This window comes from Echiichthys vipera (genome assembly GCF_963691815.1).
Source record: "Echiichthys vipera genome assembly, chromosome: 18".
NCBI lineage: Eukaryota > Metazoa > Chordata > Actinopteri > Perciformes > Trachinidae > Echiichthys > Echiichthys vipera.
In genome coordinates, this window is record NC_139843.1 from 11103812 (window position 1) to 11127119 (window position 23308).

Here is a 23308-nt window from a genome sequence, read left to right on the forward strand (position 1 = left end):
TTCTCGACCGTATTTATGATTTTATTAAAGAGAAGTGTTAAACTGTTACAGTTTTGTTCATGGAATATTTCAGGATCTCATCCGGCTCCCATGAGAACTGCTACATAAATTCATCTTTTTATCTTATCTGATTATTTTATCACTTTATCATCACTAGTCTCATCTCTTTACAGTTTAATGGTTTCTATGGCATCTGAAGAAAAAGCAAAATAACATCTAGAAAACTAATTTTTAATAAATATGATCCCTTCAGTTGATGCCATCTGGTGTAATTGAATGTTGTGGCACCACCACATCCACATTGTCCCATAAGTGCAGTCACCTGTGAAGAGTAAAGCAACATTTGGTGAGAGTTTTAGCTAAAAAATAAATCCCTGTTGTATACCTAAATCATGGAGTGGGGCTGAAATGCAACAGAGAAAAGCATCCTAAACCCTCTTAGCCCTGTTTGCACAAGTTCAATTCTGGAAGAAGTTGTGATCTGTACGTGACAAATCAAATTGAGGGAGTAAAAGTAAAATTAGAGTTTTCACATAAACAACTGTTTGTGCTTTATTTAGAAAATTCTGGACCCAAAAGCAGTAGTTGCCCCTTTGGTATCCTCTGGACAGCAGTCACACACTGTTGGGACACACTGATGTGTTGGTAAAGGTAACTGTAACATTTGTAGCGTTAGTTAATCATGATACATAATTTCTTGTTACTGCAGTTTTTAATTTTTTTTCCTACTTTTGACACTTGTCTCCAGAACTGTTATCAATCCCAGCAAGATCGCCTCCTGTTTGCCTGTATAAAGCAGGTCGTGGCACTATATAAATACTGAAAGTAAAAGTTTCAAAATGCTCAATCCACAGAGAAATGCTCACAGCCCATATTAAGAAACTGTGCCTTTAAACGAGCCGTCAGGACTTCTGTACGGCTGAGATTTCACAACTATACTACTGTGTATATAGGTAGAACGTCCTGCTACGTCATTCCCCGGCTGTAACGAAGGTGCAGATGCAGAAGCGCTGACCAATCAGAGCAAACTGGATGTTTTTTGGGACAGGGGGGCTTAAAGAGGCAGGCACTAAAACATGAACACTAAAGACTAAAAGTGTTTCAGACAGAAGGTGAATACAGGTATATTCAGACAGACAGTAGGAGAAAAATTATGTTTTTCGAACATTAAAGCATGTAAACATGTTCTAGAAGAAACCAAAAAACCTATGAAACTGACAGTTGGTACAATACAGAGATCAGATAAGGAGAGAAATGGTGGTGTAGACTGTACCTGATCATTGTCATAACAGCAGGCAGCTTACAGGGTCAGCTTGTTGTGTCTGCCTGCATTTACAGGACTTATGTCTTCAGTCACCACTAGGGGGTGATATTCATATATGCAAGAGTTGTACAACAGCTGTTATTCATGCTGTGCTGTCTACATTTTCTTTGTAGAGTCTTTGTCATAACTCTGACTGTTTGTGCCTTCATCTGAACCACTGCCCTCTCATTGTACAAGAATAAATCAAACCACAGGCTAAAGAGGAATAGCAGATTTCAGAAGTGTAAATGCAGTAGAGAGGTCATTGTTACGGGCAGATGAGAGAGAGTAAATCCTTATAGTATTGTCCAACTCCAGCATCATCATTTAAGTTTATGAAAGTGAGCAGCAGAATACTAAACCAGCCCACGCCACAGTTGCCCCTCTTACTCTCGTGTGTTGTCGCACGGCACGCCTCTCTCCCGCAGGTCTCTCCATTCACAAAGTGGGCTAATATTTTTAGTAACGTCCCATTTCAGCAGAGATTTGACACTGCTCATACTTTATTTTGGCTTCATAGTGTGATCAGACCAAAACAGGAGTCACATGAAAATAATATTACCTCCATTGAAGAATGGTGAATAAAGCAGGATTCCAGTTTTTTTTAATCTAGTCTTTCACCATGTTTTCGTTTATTCATTACAGATTGTCCCCTTTCTCTGGTTGGTGTTTACTGAGATGGTGTGTCTGTCACGTGCATTGAGGATTTACACACACACACACAAACACACATACAGAGCTTCTAAGCACATCTGCTCAGTCACAAGTCAATTCAGTGTAAACAGCCGAGGTTTGAGAATGACAGGCTTGATTTCTCAATGGGTTTGCTGAGGGAAGGAGCATGTATGTAATTGAGAGCGGGGATGTTGCATGTCGAGTGAATGATGCCGGAGTTTATCCTTCTTAAATCGGGATTAGGGTTGTAGATTTTCAATGAAGTCTAAAATGGTAAACAAGAGTATAATATTATTTGAATCTAGCCATTTAAATGGAGTGAAATCTCTAAAGTTCACCAACAACGTCTGGGTAGAGGCCAGCAGTGCTGAGAACTCTGGGAAATGTATTTGGTATAATATTTCACCTGGCTGTCTGTGTGTCGTATTAGACTAGTAGGTAGTGAACATGTTTAATGGATTAGCCTCTTTATTAGCAAGAAGTAGAGATGGATGAACTACAAGAAGAAAGGGCAATGAGAAGTCATTAAAAATAGAAAGCGGTGATGGGCTGCCAGGGCTTGAATAGGATCCTAGAGGTGGAACAATGCTTTCTTACAGTCTGAGAGCCAGTCTTTTACTTTCACTAGTTGTGTTTTCCCCCTTTTCTTCAAATGAAGCTCACCTGTTGCCAGCTGGATGAGGGTAATTGTGCATTTTTAATAACATTTTTCTTTCCACCATTTCCTGACTGAGAGCATATCAATGACATCCAATTGCTGATCAGACGCTGAAGTGATCAGAATGTGTTTTTCTCACAGCATTTTTTTGAAAACACAGTATTAAACCACGGCCATTATCATTCACCACTTCCTTGACCTGGTTATTTTCATTTCAGAGATCTGCAGTTGCTGTCAAACAGACCAAAACAAAACTTATTTTGCCACTGAAGATTACAAATTTCATTTCTGGCTTGAGGAAACGCCCACACAGCTGTTGAATCTGGTCAACTTCTCCCAGATTACTGACGCCCCCGCAAGAAACTTGTATATTTCTATCTCCTTTCTCATCCATTTTTTGTTCACTTGACACACAATTTACATAAAGCTACACTTTGTGCATGGACTAGGAAATAAAGTGTGGTTTGTTTTACATTTGTATTATTTATCAGGTATAGAAATATCCAACTATCCACCTTTACATTATATCTTCCTAAATCACCACTGAAAACTGTCATACTAATTTGGAGTTGAGTTGAAAGGTGTAACATAAAAAGCTTCAAAATGATATATTGTCGCCGGTAGGGATTCTAGCTTCTGGATAAATCTATACAACCTTAGCGCCATTGTTGGATCCATCCTGGAGCTCCACATAAATCACAGTGACAAAAAAAAAACATTCCCCCTCACAATTCAGTAAAATTCAGACCCCTGCCCTCTTTAAAATGACCAGAATAAACATTTCTTCTACATATTTCATTATAAGAGTAACGCATCTAAACCTGTGCTGGCCTGCTTTCAATCAACACATGAACCACGGTTACTCATTCCAAAAGGCATCCCCTAATTATCTAACGTAGTTTACAATGATTAATATTTAAAGACCGTTACATTCATTAAATTAAAAGAAGGATCATCTTTCTTCTGACTACTTTAAAATCTAATGGCATCACTGTTGACAACACACATTAAAAATGGACACCATATGATAAACGATAGTTCCTGTCACTATCTAGAGGTATTCCCCTGGTCAGCTAAGCTGTTTGCTTGGGTCAAAGTGAGTTAAGACGTGACTTAACTTTGATGTGTTTAGCATCAAGTCGTCATGAAAAACATCTCCAGGCTTATCCTTTTAATCCGCTCTTAGCTGCGTTTATCCCAGAGCCTTAATTCTCTCATGAGGATACTGTCAGCGCTGGGATGGCAACAGTGACCAGCTTCATCCAGAAGACACAACAATACTCTAGGGATATTTTTAGGGCTGCGGTCGCCATGCAGCTCCTTCACATAGTGAAGTAAATATGTATAGTATTTAAAAAGACTATTTCATCCCCCTCCACACACACATGCACACAGTCACCATGTCCCGTGAGTCCGACTACCATGACAAAACAGCACAAAAGCACACAGTCCAACTGAATACAATAGCCTGTATGGAACAACATGTAGGTAATCCATCTTTCTTTGATTTTCAGACATGCACACAAAAGCCATGTGCTGATAGTAGCACTATGGGTTGTAATGGTACTGTCAGCTGCTCCAAAAGCATCCTCCCTCCTTCCCTCCCTCCCTCTCTCTCTCTCTCTCTCTCTCTCTCTCTCTCTCTCTCTCTCTCTCTCTCTCTCTCTCTCTCTCTCTCTCTCTCTCTCTCTCTCTCTCTACCCCTACCACAGATGAAAACAGGTCCCCACAGAGGATGCTATCGTCTCATTGGCTGGGGTATCACAGGAGTGGATGGGAGCAGTAGTGAGAGAGAATGAGAGAGATAGCTCAAGAAGATGCAACTACTCTGCCACACATCCTGACAATGCGCTGAGCTGAGGGACGCAAGAGGTGTAGACGCATGCATTGTTGTCTTGCAGATTCTCGGTCCTCCTCTGGATGGAAAGTGCAGTGGACTTTAAGGATAACTTCCTCTGTGTCGCTGCAGAAATGAGCTCTCCAGCTGAAAGGTGCCAACAAGCAACAGCTGGGTTGGCTGATCTGAAGCTCTTTGGATCTCAGAGTCACCTGGACTTGATCTCTCCTTGCTGACCGGGCAGCTGCAGGTGATTGCTACTCTAGATTTCTACTTATCCAGGCCACTCACACATGAACTCATAGTTGGAGTGAGCTATTTTAGTCTTCCCAGGCTGCACTATTGTCTTTGGTAGAGGCATCGCTTGGAGAAGGGTGACCGCTTTTACTGTAAATGTGTTTCCCCGTGACTGGCGCCAGCGCTGGAGAGCCCCTGGAAGCCACCTGTCTTGCCTCTGGGATGGTGTGACCTCCAGCCAGCTGTTGGCCGCCCCACATCTGGGTCAAGATGCCAGTGATGAAGGGCCTCCTGGCCCCACAGAACACCTTTCTGGACACAATCGCTACACGCTTCGATGGCACCCGTAAGTATAATAACAACACTCTGAGGCTGAGCTGTTTTGGTAGTTGTATTGTTTCCACACAACTTACTGTTGTTGTCTCAGAATGAGTAAAATTGGGGGTTAATTTGCTCTGCACGTAACGGCAAAGTCCCTGTTTTGAGTTTGGCTAGGGACATATGTTGTGTCTCCTCCTACCCTACCTAATAAAGGCAAAAAAATGTTTTAAAAAAAGTGATTTCTCAGCAAGAGAGCCATTGGAGGAAAATAAATTCCTGCTTGAACTTGAATATGATCGACCTTTTCTCAGGTCAGTCTCTGGTGCTCTGCATCTGAAGCAAAAAGACCACAACACTGCCTGACTAAAGCAACACCTGCTGGTGGTTGCATTGGGAAGTAGAGTTTTTCGCTTTTTCACTAAAAGAAAATTGACCTTCAGAAATCATGTCGTCTTTTCGCATTTGTTTCACACAGTTGGCTCCAAACTAACCACTGCAGCTATTAGTCATCACAGCCATTTCTGCTTGACTTGTGTCTCTTGTTTTGTACCTTGTGCCACCTCAGGGGAGGTTGTGGCTCACTGTAAACAAATACCGTGGGGATGTCTGTGTTTTGTTCGCCTGTCGATTCAGCCTGCCCTCTCTCTGGTTGTAGCTGCCTGAGTGATCGGCTGGCTCGCAGTTATATTCTCCGAGCTGGGTCTCACCTCTACTTTGGGGAAATACACACAGTGATGTGGGTGACATTCCTGGGTAATTGATGTGTAGGGTATGCAATTATTGCTTTCAGTTGTGAGACAGGCAATTCTAATGAGGTGTTGGAGGATCTCTCAAGAGCTTAATGCACACTGACACGTTTCTCATTGAGAGGTTTGTGGGATGAGAAGATACAAATATTGAATCTAGAGGTGACAGTGGTGGGTGGTGCAGCCTCCATGCCTCCGTGCAGCCTTCTGCCCTGCTGAAGAGTCCTTGAGCTAAACATTGTGACTCCACAGGGCTGCTCTCTGGTTGAACTTCATCTCTGACCTCCCAGTGGAGAGAAGACAATGTTCCCCTTTAGGGCTCAATGTCTTTTCTAATGTGCAATAACAAAACAAACAACAGAAGCCATTCAGTCCTAGAATAATATATAATATTTATTCATCAAGTCCTTTAAACGCACAAGAAAAACCTTCTTGATCTGCCATTTTCTCTTTTGTCATGTCCTTGACAGTAACGTCAAGAAATGTAGAGCCCTGAAGTGTCTAAGGGCTAATGCTCTCTCACATGTTGTGGTATTTCAGCCCTCACAGTAACTGCCCTACAGCACTATGAAGCTCTGGACAGGACAGCTGTGCCCAGATCCAACACTTTATGACATCAAGTTTACACTGCTACGAACTATTTCATAATTTTAGTATTCATGGCGACCACTTTATATCTGCTTTACGTCAGTGTAGCAGAGTGTTTATTCTTTTTTATGCATGCTTGTGGATAAATGACTTAATAATGGCCGAGATAAAAAAGTGTTAGTAGCAGCAGGATGCAACTCTTTAGGACTACAAGCCAGTTTATGCCACTTCGAAGCCATTCTCCGTGGCTCCTAGAGGAGTGGCAGAGTGCCCGCGGCTCAAAATAGCTCCCTTCCTGTTGCCGGGGCGACAGGGTCCCCACCACTTGACATGGATGATGCTTGAACACTTTGGTCTTTAGAAAAGATGGTCCGCTAAAGAGAAAACACTTGAAGTTGCTTTCCAATCAAGGACTTTTCAAATCCATCTGGTCTCTTGTCTCTCGGAAATGCGCATCTTAAGACAAGTGGCATTGTGGGTAGCGCAGCTGTGAACGCTTTTCAGTGTCAACTTGAACTGCTTTCAACCTGCTGCAGCTCAAGGTGGTTTCCAACTTTGACTTGAACACAATTTGGGTCTGGATATACAGTTCCTCTTGCTTCGTGTTGCTTCACTTGGATGTTTGAGCTTCACTCTGCAGATCCATATATTTGACATCAGAAGACAATTTTTTACATTTATCTATTGGGGGGGGGACGTTTCTCTGAGATTCAGGCGTATATATGTACAAGCGTGATTTATGACGTCACAACAATAGTTTGGAAGCCAACATACACAAACATTTTAGCTTTTGTGTGTAAAAACAATATCAGAAAAATAATAATTTAAAGCAGAGATTATGTCTTAAAAACGGATGTGGAGGATACCTCTAAATACTGTGTTAGCGCTTCTTTTAAACTGAAATTCCTCCAGGTGCAAGACGTACTGTAGATGTGTTACCAGTCAAACATACAGTATGGCACTGCAAAACCACAGATGTAAAGCCATATCAAGAATGAATTAAACCATGTTATGTAAATACTCTGACATGATTATCTTATAAATTTTTTCATAAGAAAGAAATTTGATAACAAAATGTAATTATACCTAAATATGAAAACAAACCTTTTGCAGTAATGTGCAATAAACAATATGAAGTCTAGACTGTTGTTTACAATAAGTACAATCTATAGCAAATGATTCATGCAGGCGTCATTATTTACCTGCATAAAAGTGTACCACCATTCATTTTGAGAAGCTGAGAAATACAATTTTCTGCAATGTTCAGTATTCAGTATAACTTTCCTAACTCATTAAAACAAAATGTACCAATAATACAATGCATTTACACATACAATATAAAACAAACCTTTGCAGCGTAAAACATGTTGCCTGTCTCGCTATTTCAGTCACATCAGTCAAATGTTTTTAGATCAGCAAAACAAAAAAGCAGGTCTGCTGACTGAGCGTCCACGACACTAATGTGTCACTCCAACATCGCCCTTGCACAGTCTGCTATTTACAATAAAGTACATCAGACAATTATTTATGTAAACATCATTATCCTATTGCATTTGTTTATTTTGCAGATTTTACATCTAATTACTCAGATTTCTTCCTCTATGGAAAAACAAGACCACCCTCTGCCTTTATGCAAATTGCAACCACTCTCTGGCACAAATAAAAGAGCATTCTGGTTTTAAAAGCCCTCCAAGTCATTATCTTTTGTTCAGCTTATTCCAAATGTTCATGGAGTTTCAGTGTAATTTTTCAGTGTTTGTGGCTCTGAGTGAATATTGATTGGAGCGTGTTCAACCTTTAGGAATACTATAAAACTGAAAGAAATTTTAATTGGTTTTAATTTGACAGATGCTAGACTGAGCAGTCACCGGTGTGTAGCTTCATAGACTCCCCACCCCACTCTATAAGTCGAACGTCAGAACAGCTTAAGGAAGTAACCTTTGACACTGCACAGCACAGTGTTTGACTCGTGGCAATGTCAGCGTTCCTGTTCCCCAAGGATCTGTGTTCATGTGTGGGTTTGAGGGCCTGTGTTTGTACTGTACATTAATTCTGTGTGATGTGTCCATATGTTTATGATTGTTTATGTATTAATTCCTCAAGGGGACTTCTCAAAGGTCAGGGTCACATCAAAGAGCAGCGCCTCTGCTTTCAGCAGGGCAGATGTTTTTTGTCACACAGGTGAAAACCTCAACCTTCCAGCTTTCTACTTGCACCACCACTGTATGTGCCTGTTGTGTGTGTGTTATAGCATACACGCCTGTTCTATACAAATATCCCCACTCCCCCTAGCTTCTTTACACAACCTCCCCGGCAGCATTTTCACAGTGACAGCAGCGTTGCCCTGCGGGGTAGCGTTACCACAGGGCAGCTGCAGAAAGAGATAAGAACCTGGTTTAATTTCCCCCCTAAACACTTTTCCGTTAAAAGGTGACTGAAGAACCAAAAAGGGGAGACAGGAAGACTGAACCTTACGGAGCTCATTGTTACCCAACTGATGAACGGGTCTTAATAGGCAGCTGGGAAAGGCAAAAACGCAGCAGACAGAAGCCAGTGGATAGCCGAAGCTATTGTGTTCTTTCATTCTCTGCTGCTTCCTTTGAAGCTCCTGGAATTTAGTTTTACAGGTGCTAAGTTTGCTCTAGGCATTGAGAAATCACTCAGCAATCGCAGCATTGGTTCGATACCCGACTCCTCCTAAATATATGTTTTTGAGTAAGACACTGAAATCTAAATCTGCTCCTGATGTGCAGGTCTGCACCTTAGGTGGGAGCTCCTGCTCCATCCATGTAGGTGTGAGTGGGTGTGAGGCTTTGTAAAGCCCTTCGCACCATTCTCAGAATAGAGGCAGTCCTTTTAGCTTTTTCAGGATTCAGATCCCAACAGTGCAGATCCTTTTGTCAAACAAGCTCTGAATTGTCATGTGATACTGTTGAATAATGGTCTTATTAATCACTGATGTCAAAATATACTTCAGGTGATTAATGATTTCCTCATGCTTCTTTATAAGACCAGTGACCTTTTCCCGTGCAAGTCCACCTCTCCTTGCACTCTCACCCATCTGCCCCAATAACTAATTACAGGCTGCTGGTTGGTAATTAGCTGGTGAGGCAGTGGCCAAGCCTCATGGGCTTCATCTGTCTCATATACACTGAGGAACTTGGGCGACATGGACACGATGCACTCTGCTTGCTGTCAGCAGTAGCATGTAGCGTCATCATGTCAGATTACAGTTGTAGCAAGTCAGCACAGATGTGTAATTAAGGAAGCCGGCACAGCGGAGCGGCCACTCAAAGCAATATCCCCGAGAGGATTACAGCCTAAGAATTGAGGCATTGTCACAATCTCACACTCACAGAAACTGTTTATCAAGCAAGGGGGTTCATGTCGGCGCAGGATTGCTTGCATGCGAAGTTCGTAAAGAAGAGAAAAGTATGCATTTGTATGAAATGATCCACCAAGAAACAGCACAGCATGCATCAGTAGCTTAAAGGAACAGTTCCATACAGTTCCCAGTTAGATGAGCAGTTTGACACCACTGTCATGTTTGTACATTAAATATGTGACTGGAGCGAGCAGTAAGTTAGATTAACTTAGCATAAAGACTGGAAACAAGGGGAAACAGCTCAACCTGACTCCACCAGATGAATGGATTCACATGATTTGCATTTGCTCTGCATATCCATCTGGGAACTCTCGATTGGAGATCTTTTCGGGAGGGGCGAATATACTGGTGTCTGATTGGATAAACCATCTGTCTATCGGGCTAAATCAACCAATCAGATCAACAAAGTGTATGAAGTACTAACAGAGCGTCGAGGCAAAGCTCAGAAAGTAAACAACTTGTCAGTAAAGGATATTTGCCGTTTGTGTAACGCAAATCCATGGATAAAATGCACAATTTCAGGTGCCCGGTCCATATTCCAACAGACGGATCCAAGTGAAAAAAACGTTAGCGAGCGGCTAACAGAATTTGGGCTACCACTGTCAGAAATTGTGTCTAGATCAGACTTTATAAAAAATGGATGTCGCCTCTCCGTCGGGGTCCGTTCTCTCATCCTGATCCAATTGTCCTCGCCTAAGGGAGTCGCCATCTTATCAGACTTAGACTCCGCCTCATTTCCTTTCTTGTTTGTGACATTGGGGGAGGGAGATGCGTGCATCTGGACGTATACCTCCAAGGAGAAGTGAGGGCCAGCGGCTAGCTGTCACTCAAGAGGCCGCGCCCTTAATTATTCATAAACTTTAATCTCCAAAAAAATGAAAACTAGCCTGTTCCAAGAAATTCTCTCCCTAAGTGTTGTCATGGAGATATGACCCAAACATACAGACTAGAATGTTTTTTAGTACCAGGCCTTAAATAGGTTTAATAATGCTGTGAAAACAGTCTATTTAACATGGGGGTCAATGAGAAACTGCTCTATTGTGCAAACTACTCCTAGTGGCCGCTTGGAGAACTACAGTTTTGGGAACTTCTAAATTGGATGACCCAGGAATACGCTGTGGTGGGGGCTTGGTCTAGATCACTTGTATCACATGTATTGCGTCACACGTAAACCCACCTCAAAATCAATGCTGATAGACGTGCGCTTGGCAAACGGCTCTAAATTTTCCCCGTCTCACGTTACCAAACTGATCTGCGAGTAAAATACAATGGAGTTTGCTAGGTCATGATGGTCTCACGAGGCTAGAAACAGCCAGTTGCCACTGTTTAAATGTATCAAAAAATGTTTACCTTCTTTTCTAAAGCCTCTCACTGATTAAATTGTATATGTATTGTTTGTTCAAACAACAATTCACTGTTATGTTGGTGCAATTTTTGTTCATATAAAAATATTAAGAATCATATTAATGATGAAGCAGGAGTCAGGTCATCCGAAACACATGAAGACACAACAGAAGAAACTGGAAAACTGGATCTGGAAATATAGAAAGTAATACTGTGAAAACAATAGAAATCTTCTTGTCTAACTCTTGGCAAGACAGACAAATAAATGTTAAACTATTGTTTCAAATGTATTTTACATGAATCATTTGAAGAAGACCTCTGAGTTTTCCAGCTTGAATGAAACGACTCTGAATCATGCAGATAACTTCAATGACTAATCTTATCCACAATGTGAGGCTGCACAGTTTTCATTCATCCAAACGCAGCATTTTTTTCCCCCCCATTGTGGCTCATCGGTTTAAATACAGTCTTACAAAGTGATTTACGACTACACCTGTCCTTGACCTATTTGAAGGACTGATTTAGGGATGCTGAGTAGAGACGAACTTATTCTTGGGTAACATTACATAAACCAGAGATGAATGCGGTTGCTCTCTTGCACTTGCTGGCTCACTGAGTTGGGGTGTCAGAAATTTATAGAACATGAAAAAGAGGGCAGTTTATTTTTTATTTTTCAACAGAGTAGGCTAACGCATCGTGTTCAACCATTGTTTCTAGGGTTTTTTTTTTTTTTGAAGAGTTCGAGAGCAGTTTGTCTTCAGAGTTACATAAAAGCTTACTTGTGATAAAAAAAAAAAAACAGTTATCAGTCTCTTTACACGACACAAAGATCTGCAGCAAATGCATAGAACAGAAATATCTCCATGTTGATGTCTGTGTAACTGCAACAGTAGCATGGCATAGGCATAAAGCCTCTTCTGCCTGTTGATGGATCCGACTAATGCCTGTCTCATTTTATAATTCCACAGTGACAGTTTAGTTGCTGCTCACTGCACACCCAAGAAAGGTTGTCACTTCTCACAAAAGACATCCCCTACGGACTGCTTTCTGCTCAGTCTGGCCAATTAAAGTGCTAGATTGTGGAAAGCGCTGTAGCAACTGCCTAATACTCCTCCTCCTTAGGCTCGCTCTCTGTGGAATCAGGAGAATTCAGACCGTATGTGTGATGCCTCTCTCCTTGGCTTCCAGAAAAAAACTGGACTCTGATATTTTCAGTTAAGAAGCCGGAAAACTGTGTGTCAGTAACTGTGAAATGTGTGTTGATATATATATATATATATATACAGTATATATATATATATATATATATATATATATATATACAGCATGTATGTGTGTGTGTATATATATATATATATATATATATATATATATATATATATATATATATATATATATATATATTTATATATATACAGTATGTATGTGTATATATATATATATATGCAAGTGTGACAAGTACTCCATGAGGTGCTTCTACAGTAAAAAAGGGAATATTTGTCACCAAAAGTGTTCACATGAATGCAGACTTGAGCAGAGTGACAAACAAAAACAATCACAAGCTGCTGGCTAGTGTCAGGCTGTTATTGTGTCTGGTCCATTCATCAAATACTGCAAAATGAATTAAGTGGAAGTCCCTCAATTATTTTTTATCTTGTTTTAGCACCACTGAGTATGCACACTTAATAACGCTGCAGAAAGAACTTCCTTCACCTTAACAAGGTCACATGTGTCCAGCAGCCCAGGAAAAAGTGTGATGTCAAACTATACCTTTTAACAGGATTGATAAATATGTGTGATATGTGATAAATAAGTGTGCAGAAAAGCGTTAGAAAACAGCATATGGTACAGGCCTGCTGCTGCCGGAGAACTGTCCGCGGTGCTGAAAGAATGACAAGAAGAGGAAAAGATGTTCTGGTGCTGAATGAACAGCACAGGTGGCGTGCAGTATATCCACATCATATGATCCTCAATCCTTCACACCAGACTTCATATTGCACAACTTTAATTGGATTGCAGATGAGTGGATCTGGTGGATTTTCATCAGGTCATGGAGGCACACTGCATTTTTCCATCTAATTTCAGTACCTTGAGATGAACATGCAACGAACAGGTGGAGGAACATAAGAGCCAAGGACAATATGCCAATGTTTTATTGGATTTTGAAATTAGCTTAAATCCATCATGGATGTGCAGTGACAAAGGTTACTGGCCTGTATAAAGATTTGATATTAAACCATTTCCATAAGCTGTATAATCAAATCATAATATAGTTTAAAAATATATATATATATATATATATATATATATATATAAGAGTAATTTATAGAAATAATAATGAATCCTGAAAGACAACGTAGTGATAGTTGAGTTTAGTTAACTGCACTTAATGTACCTTAATGTTGTAGTCTACATTTTCTTTCTGACATGCATCCAAAGATGAATCAAGCAGTTTACTTTACATATAACTGTACTTTAAACTGTAACTATAAATAAACAATCACTTTAACGCCACACTCACATTTCCTTCATGACTGTTAGCTCTCACATGTGGCTAGTAAAGGGTTATCTCTCCTGCAATATTAACATCCAACTACATGATGTGTTGATATGAATAAACTCATTCTTATGTGAAGGTGAAGGTTTAGTCAATCACTGACCTCTGTGCCTCTTTTCTTAAGCTGCAGTCAGCTGTTTTCATATTTTGCAGCTCAGGTCTGCATTTCCCTTCAACCATCCCCATAAGTAGTCCTGAAATCACAAGATGACAGCTCAGAGAAATTAATTTTGACTCAAATCAAATCTACACCAACACCTGATTCATGTTTACTTTGAACTTGAAAGCTAGTGTTGAACTAAAGCTTTGATAGAAGTTCAAAGAGCTACACGGACCAAAACATAATTTTGTAACTTATTTGTGACATATTTGATGGTCGGCCACTTCTTTTCACTTCCACACCTTTTCATGTCTTTCTCACAGACAGTAATTTCTTGTTGGGTAACGCCCAGGGCCACCGCGGCTACCCCATCGTCTACTGCTCAGACGGCTTCTGCGAACTGACGGGCTTCACAAGAACTGAGGTGATGCAGAAGAACTGCAGCTGCCGCTTCCTGTACGGGGCCGACACCTGTGAGCACGTTGCCCAGCAGATGGAGAAGGCTCTGGAGGGCCGAGAGGAGTACCAGGCCGAGGTCCACTTCTACAAGAAGAACGGTGGGTGCATGGCAAAGAGGAGAGGGAGGAGAGAGCCCAAATGTGTCGACATAACTTTCATTTAGCAGTAAAAAGGTTATCTGGCAATTACCATCTCGTGTTCAAACTCTTCTAATAACTGGGGAAATGGCAAGACATTTTCCTGGATCCTGTTCTGGTTTTATCAGGCTGTGTTTTTTTTGTGTGTTTTTTGTTCTCGACATCATGAGAAGCACATTTATTTTTAGATGAGTGCTGAATATTTTGGTTGGATTATGAATCTCCATAGAGATTCCGAATTTTAACTACAGCAGGTCAGCAGTGCAGTACGTGCTCTTTTGCAGATTTAGTGCTCAGTATTCATATTATTAATACAAAACCATCAGAATGGGTGAAATTCAGCAGTGGGTTCTTCTCTGTGATACTGTCAACATGAGTGCAAAAGGTGCTAGAAGGGGTGAACTTGTTGTTGGAATTACACACTTAGAAAGTCCGTCTTGAATACATATTCCCAAACGTACTTTATCAAAAGTCCCGTATTGGTAAAAACAAGATTACCATGTATATTTTTTTAAATTAAAAAGCAGGTTGTGGTGCTTTAGTAATACTGTGAAAGTATACAATATATAGAAATCATTCCATCTCTCATCTCATCTTCAACCGCTTATCCGGGGTCGGGTCATGGGGGCAGCAGATTTAGCAGGGGACCCCAAACTTCCCTTTAAATGAGCCGTCCGGATTTCTGCACAGTTGTGATGTCACAAATATGAATTCAATTAATGTTATTCAAACAAGCGAAATTATAAAAAAAAGTTCTCTCAAGACAATTTCTATATAGAATCGGTCTAGACAGCACTCTATGATTTACTTACTTTGTACTAAACAGGTAGAAAATCCTGCGACATTGCTCTTATACTCAAGCAACATGACATGGTTGATAACAATGGATTTCTTAGGCTGTCTAGTTTCATATGATAACTCTTCACTCTAGCTTTAAAATAAAGCTCACCTCCACAACCTTTTAAATACAGTTATATTGGCCGAGATTGGCTTTACTAAAAATTGGTTCTGTGTTTTTGAGAATTAATACAGTATCACCAAACATAAGTGTATTGATGGTTTCTTACACCCCTACTATCTATTTGTCTGTTCATTACTGTAGCTTAAATCCAATCCTTCTGACTTCTAGCTAATCCTGACAAAGTCTTTAACTCAAAATATGATGTTGTGCATGGAAAGAACACTGTTTAAGCCTCTCTGATCAGCACACAGGATCATGTTCTCAAACCTGCAGCCTCAAAGTGTGTGAACTGTTAATTATGCTGACGGAGTACCAAATCTGCTCTGGAGAAAAAAAGGGGCCTTTTCATCTTCTTATGGTTTTACAGTACATAAGCAGTGCTGGTACAGGTAATAAGGGGAAAGATATGCAGTTTCAGACACAAGAGCGATAGAAAATGAAAGAGAACAAAGGCTGTGAAAATGAAAGAGAAGCAATTCAATTTTAAAGCTCTAATACAAGTGGCAGGTATTCATGACTGGTTCAGTATTATTATGATTTTCATGATAAAGTCAGACACTAAAGGAATTCAGGACACAAACAAACACATACATACACACACACACACACACACACACACACACACCTCTGAAAGAAGTACTCATACCACACTGTAAAAATGCTCTGTTACAAGTTAAAGTAAAAGTCTCCTCTGTGACTTTCACTATATAATTATATGATACGATTGTCTTTTATTACTATTTTACTGTTGTAGTTGTTTGAGGTAGAGCTAATGTTCAGTAATATTGCACCAGACTGCCACTCAAGATTATTTTCATTATGTAAATAATCTGCTGATTGATTCATTTATTTATTGTTTGGTTTGAAAATAGAGAGAAAATGCCTGTCACAATCACTACCCAGAGCCCAAAGTGACATTTTCACGACGCTTGTTTTGTCCAACCAGTAGTAGAACAATTGAATAATTTTAATAAATTAAAATCCCTGAAATGAAAAATAAATATCTAAATAAATAAAGAGCATCAAATCCTTGCCCCTGTGACGTTGGACCCATGAAATGATAATGATAAATACTATATTTGTCAAGTTTTCTGTCTATCTACCCATTGTTTCATGCCGTACTTTTGCAAACTGTTAGATAGTTTAATTTAGAACAAAACATCATATTTTTTAAGCTCTTCGTACATTTTGTGTGCAAAATCTTATCTGCCAGTAACTGTGCAAAGTACAGTACAGTATTTCCCACTGAGATGGTGTGGAAGTTGAGTAAATGTACTTAGTTACCTTCCACCCGTTGGCGCCCTGCTTCTAGCAAGCACAAAACTCACACTAATAGCTTCTCTCATGTTGCATATTTACAACCACAGCTTTTTTGCTAAAACACCATCATCTGTCTTCCTGGGGGCACTAAAAGAGATGTGAAACATCTGTTTGGTGGCAGAGCACAGTTTCTGCAGAGTTGCTAATGAGTGAGTGGGTAATGGCAAGGTCTTGGATCTATGGTGCTCCTTCCCTGCCTGACTTGTTATAACAAACCCTCTGACTCACTCTTTCTTTTGTGCACAATCCTCCCGAACATGATCCATATCTAATTGGAGGTATATTTTTAGAAAGGCTATGCCATACTCGACAAGTATCAATGGCTCAGACATGGTGAGAGCTGACATGGCATGGGAAATCACACGCCTTTGTGTCAAGAACTGAAGTCATTAAGGAGAACATTTACACTGGATGTTGAGGATTTGCCTTCATTTCCTAAATTAATTGATTTTGTTCCAGGTGGGGCCTTCTGGTGTCTGCTCGATATTGTGCCCATAAAGAACGAGAAGGGTGAAATGGTTCTCTTCCTCTTTTCATTCAAGGACATCACCGACACCTATGGAAGGAGCCACCACAACAGCAAGAAGGAGGGTAGGCTACAAGCCCTGCTTACAAAAACGCTCCCTTTGTTTGCTTACTTTGTGCATGATTTACAAGCAGGTCATCCTCTGGCCTCCAGCTTTCATTTTCTCCTTGTACTATTGTTCATCACTGTCACATTCTGCCCCGCAGTTCTTTGTTTGAGCTGGTTATTCATTTAAACGGAAACGTTCGAAAAACGTTCAAACTCAGACAATGTTTTTGCAATGGGGAGTTTGATTTGGGCAGCGGCGTGTGCTCAAGTGGAACCTGGGCACAGTCTGTTGCAAATATCAAGCAGTGTGCCAGGGGAAATCACTTTGTTATAATGCAGTTGAATGAAAGTCAAGTACAGTTAAGTGTTTTTTGTGTCTTACTTGTGTAATTATAACCTACTCTGTAAAGTGTCCTGAGATAACTTTTGTTATGATTTGGCACTATAAATAAAATTGAATCAAATTGAATTGAATTGAACTGAATTTAACCAGGAAGATCAGTCAGAAAAAACGTCAGGCATGTCTCCTCAGGTGTTCTTTGTCTGCTTTGTGTCATCATAATTGGCATGCGCTGATCTGAGCTACTGTGTGACAGTTTCAGAGGACAAGAGACACAGGAGGAAGAGCAGCTCTCACTTCAGCGAGGCCAGGAAGCGTGGACGCACCATGTTGTACCACCTGACCAGCCAGTTCTCGAGGGGCGGCAAAAGAGAGGTCAACCTGGGTGACGTGAGTACTTTTACCACTCTCCCATACATCCTGAATGGCTGTGATAGTATTTTTAGATGGGCCCTGACATACACTCCAAGAAAATAAGCAGAAGTTACTCAGACATGCAGCGCCCTCGATCTTGAACTTGAATTATTAATGTTAATATCTAAGAGATGAGATTTTAGGAAGACAATCTTAGACAAGTCTTGACCCATATTTTCAGGCTCATCTCTTAAAAAAACATCAACCGGGTTAACTATATAAAGTCTCCTGAAGGATTTTAATCTTGCTTCTGTTTGCATTAGTTTTCACGGAGGCTGTAGCTGTGTGGTCGCTTTAAATGGACAAATAGCAAGGTCACTATGATAGCAGTGGCTGCTGGAAGGCACAATATGGTCGTCACTGACAGTGAGGTGTTGTTGGTCATAGGAAGAAGCTGGATGCATAATCATCATCACTTTTTTTCTGGGACTTTCTGGACATGCTGACACCTTGCCAGTAGGTGATCCGTGATCAGAGGAGTAAGTCTCAAACTTGCAATGCCATCAAGTCCAAAGTCTGGAGCTGCTCAACAGACAATGAATGGGAAATTCTGCAGACCCACTGAATGTTTTTTAATACCCAAATGATCTTTATTGTACTGTTCTCAGTTCTGAAACAGAAAATGTGCCCATACAGGGGCGTGCACGGACATTTTGTTTTAATATACTGGTTGTAACCGAAGAGGCATTTTGCATGTAGCCCACTGCCTTTATTTTAGCTAGCTAGCTAAGATTGGTTTATGTGATAGCATAAAATAACACAATACTTCGCGACATGGTGCAAATTAAACAATCATTGTTCGGACAACCCAGAGTTCGAGAACAGAAACAATATCAAGTTTTGGATAATACAGTTTTCAAGTGATACTTTGCACTTTGCGTCAGGGTTGTTTTTTTTTAAAGATTATTTTTTGCCAGTTTTCAAGCCTTTATTCAATAGAACAGACAGGAAAGGGGGTGAGAGAGAGAGGGGGAGACATGCAGCAAAGGGCACCTGTGGCCGCTGCCTCGAGCACCTTTAGCTTCTTTACATGGGGCGGCTGCTCTAACCACTCAGCCAACGACCGTCCCCATCAGGGTTTTTTTTAACGGCTCTTGGTTGCCCCATCTCTGTGTCCCACGGAGACATTTAAAAAGCCTATTACAAAGAAATAAGAATTTGGATAATATGGTGATTTAATTCGTCTCACTCGTATGTATGTAACCACAACAGCACAAATGAAATAGTATTATTACTTCAGATGGGCAGATCAGCCAAAGAGGGCAAAAAGGCTGTAGCTCGGGCAACTTCATCCCGATATGTACCCATATCCTCAGAATATTCCCCTGGGTGCTCTCAGGGTTAATTCTAACATCTTTCCCAATTAATTGTTTATGGAGCAGTCTTACACTTATACTTGATGGCATCACACATTTGAGTTTTAGCACTGTTGTTTTTGGATTTGGTAGAGAGTTGTTCATGTTTATTAATATTAAATTATTACCACCTGTCGGATATTGTGACAGATCAAATAGGTTCATTTTCATTAGGATTTAAACCCATTTCAAGTAAATGTGTCATTTTGTCCATGCAATTGTTTCCCACTCAGGTGTGTTTGGGTTTCAAGTACCTCAAGAGGTTATTTTGTTGTCTTATTTCTACAGAATAAAGGCCTTCGTAGGATTTAAATAATTAAGTGCTACACTCCAAGCAAATGTTATTCATGAGACCAAGCTGTCAGATACCAAAGGGGAGCAGTTTTGCTAGCACCATTTTTGAGATAATCCTGTTCCCTTCCTGCAGATGCTCAGTTACCAACAAGGTCTGTACTCAAACCTGTCCTCCACAATGTGGCGTTTCATCCCAGGGGGCTAAAAGCAATTCAGAACGTGTCAGGGGTAAATAAAAATGTAAAAAAAAAAAAAAAAGAAGTACCTCTCAGACACGTGTAATTCAAATGGCTTATATTAGCATTTGAAAATGGAAAACATGACAAAAAGGCATTTCATTTCCAATGTAAGCACATTTATATTTGAAAGTAAACCCTATTTAATTGTGGTTAGGGGCCCAAAGGACTTGCTATTTACTTTATACTGGAAATATATACCTAGATATATACACCCAAGTAGCCCAAGGTCCAATATTATGACATTTATTATATAAAAACTTAAAGCAGGTCAAGGTGCTATATAAATACTGTGAAAGTATCAAAACGCTCAATCAAAGAAATATGCACAGTCCTTATTCAGAAACTGTGCCTTAAAATGAACCATCAGGACTTCTGTACAGTTGTGATGTAAAAACAACTGTACTATATTTAAAGTGCTGCTACAGTCATTCCCTGGCTGCAATGGCGGTGCTGAGGTCGCGAGAGCATAGATGCGGAAGACCCGGGAACACTGACCAATCAGAGCAGACTTTTTCAGGAGGGAGTGTTTCAGACAGAGAGTGAATACTGGTATATTCAGACAGTAAAAACAATGTGTTTTGAGCATTAAGGCAAGGAAACATGTTCGAGTAGAAATCCAAAATACAACCTGAAAATCAGCATAAGGGACATTCATGGCTGACATAATCAGTTTTCAATTAGTCGACTGTCAGAAAATGAATTGTTAAATTGATTTATTAAGCGAGGTTTAACATTGTCGTGTCCTATTCTCAAAACTGAGGATTTGATGCTTATGCTGATGAACTAAGATGCAGAACTATGGGCTTTTGTATGTTAGTCACACATATCAATTTGAAAAGGTCACTTTAGTCTCTGGGGAACAGCAATTTCCATTTTTCACTGTTTTGTGACATTTTATAGGCCGACTAATTAAAGGTCTAACCAACAATCAAAAGCAGAACAGATGAAAAAAAAACATCCAAATTGCAGTTGGAACGTTTCTGAAAAGGCAGTGATAAATTCCCCACGCTTGAACCTGACCTGCTTCCTGTTTAAACTCCAGAAACAATAGCTCTGCTGCTGCTTTCACCTGCAGGTGTCTTCATTGGAATCAATATGCTACACCTCCCCTCTGTTTGCCAGACCTCCTGCTGCCCTGCTTCCAATCCCACCTACATCCTCTTTACAGATGGCACTGTTCACTGACACCATACGCACACATGCACTTCCACGAAAACATTTATACATATACAAGAGACAGTGAATGGTGGCTTGAGACAAACATATGGTAAAGCATCAACACATTCAGAATCATGTCCACAACAGATTTTCTTCCAGCACTCTCAGCACGACACTGTATTTTCACACAAAGACATATCTTTCTCTCTCACACACATCGAGATATACGCAATGTAGGATTAAACAATGCAAAGTTGATGTGTTCACAGGCCACTCTCTCTCTCTCTCTCTCTCTCTCTCTCTCTCTCTCCCTCTATCTCTCTCTTTCATGTCCTCTCCTTTTCGCACACACCCTCTACTGTTCCCCCATGCTACCTCTACCACCAGGCGAATTACCATTTTAAAGCGTTTATCCATTCCCACTGAGATTATTATTTGTGCATCCTCACAGGGAGAAAAAAAGTTGCAAAAAAAGACAAGCTGTAACTCATGAGTTCATTTGGAAATCATACTGTAGGAAAGAGAAAATTCAAAGTAGCAGAGGAAACCCAGCAAGATCCTTTTCTAACAAACATTTTCTTGACCTTTGAGCCACTTTTCAGTAATTCCAGGTACACCTAATTTATTTGTGACCCTAGAGTCTGATATTAGCACACAGTACTCAGTATTCAGTACAGCGATGATGTTGCATTTTAAAAATGTTGGCAACCCTTGTATTTTTGGATGCAACACAAAAACAATCTATTTCTATAAGATGTTTTGTTTTTCTGGGTCTTTGGCAGCTAATTAGACTGTCTTATAATTTTATTAGGGACTTTGGAAAACCTTTAATTATCTTGCAGACCTGACATCAGTGTTAAACAGATACAGTGCAGTTTGTATGAAAATAAGATTCCAAGCTATAATCAAATATAACACAATCAAGGCTAAATATCTTCGTGTTTGCTGGTTTGTGTGTGTGTCTTACTCTCTGCTTGTGTCTTAATTTTGTATTTATATATCTGTGTAGTTCATGATGCAACGTGCATGTCAGGTATTTCATGATGGTTGCACATACACCAGTCAGCTATCAGTTTTATTAGACACAATTTTACTGAACTGTTTGTTCATACACTTCTTGAATGGTACTGGTTTTCAAAACATTGACTTGCGATAAAACTTTATATCATAAAATCAATTCTGAGTTAAGCTTCTTCTGCTGATTGTAAAAGGCATAGACACCCCAACATATTGTTTGTTCATGTACTCGTCAATTTTGAAAAACATCCAAAATACACATTAAGATGTTTATTTAACTACACTTTGTCAATTTGCGCCTGTAGCGTTCTCCTAAATTCAGCAAAAGTTAGCCTCATTTGCATGTATAAACACAAAATGTCAGAAAACCTATTGTCTTAATGATGATTAATCAACTGAAAGTTTAATGGTGATATATATTAGAACGTTTACCGTATTCACCAGTAGTGTCTTGATAAATGCAGCCAATAGATTTAAAAAAAAAAAGTGTGAGCAGCAGAGTTGTGTCGCTACCAGAGCCTTGCACTCGACCTTTACGGAGACGGTTACTAAGCTGCTGGATGGGTTTTACTACGGCTCTTTTAAGCCACGCTTTCCTTCTCCCGCCCATAACTCGATTTCTGTAGGGTCTAAAATTATGAATACATACGTTTTTTTAGAAGAGTGTCTGAAGATAATTATGAGCCTTTCGATTAGTATCTAGTATCTAGCTGTTTATCAATCTGCGTTCTTCTCTGTACTTGTGGACATCATCAGTTGCAGCCCAAGTACTGTTCCAATTCAATAGTCCGCATCTCGCCAAGTACGGTCCAAATGCCCGGATGTTACTTGCTCTGCCCATTTTACTTTACGTGACTTGTGTGGACTTCAGAAGGCCAGGCAACAACACAAAACTTTGAGTTATAATTTTTCAAAATACTACTGTATTTGTGTCACGAAAAGCAGTTTAAGAAACCACTGGTGTAGACAATTGTATCTTTTTGTTTTGCTCTTTTGTTAACTTCATTGAACCACAATCATCTCTCTACTTCCAGTCTGTCCCCTATATGTTAGCCTATTAAATCCATATACAAACACCTGTTCCTACTGTAAGCCTGACTCAGAAGTTGGCATTCCCGATTTCCGATTACAAGTGAAGGCAGCATAACCGTTGGCGACAATCTGGGCCGACGAACCGACAGCCGTCAGCAGAGTCACTACCATGGCGGAACATATACAAATAGAGGGGGAATGTCACCACAGACACAAAGATTGGGACACTCAGCTAAAGGCAAGTGCTTTTATTAGTG

General features: G+C 40.1%; 1 protein-coding gene across 1 annotated transcript in view; it reads left to right on the forward strand.

Moving 5' to 3' along the window:
- Positions 1-4980: 4980 nt before the first annotated feature.
- Positions 4981-23308, forward strand: part of kcnh4b (potassium voltage-gated channel, subfamily H (eag-related), member 4b) — a gene marked incomplete at both ends in the record, with an annotated part of 39562 nt that continues 21234 nt past the window's right edge. The window contains 4 exons of the mRNA XM_083932220.1: positions 4981-5056; positions 14075-14308; positions 17088-17219; positions 17799-17932. Coding sequence (XP_083788346.1) covers positions 4981-5056; positions 14075-14308; positions 17088-17219; positions 17799-17932 — 576 coding nt within the window. The remainder of the gene's footprint in view (positions 5057-14074; positions 14309-17087; positions 17220-17798; positions 17933-23308) is intronic.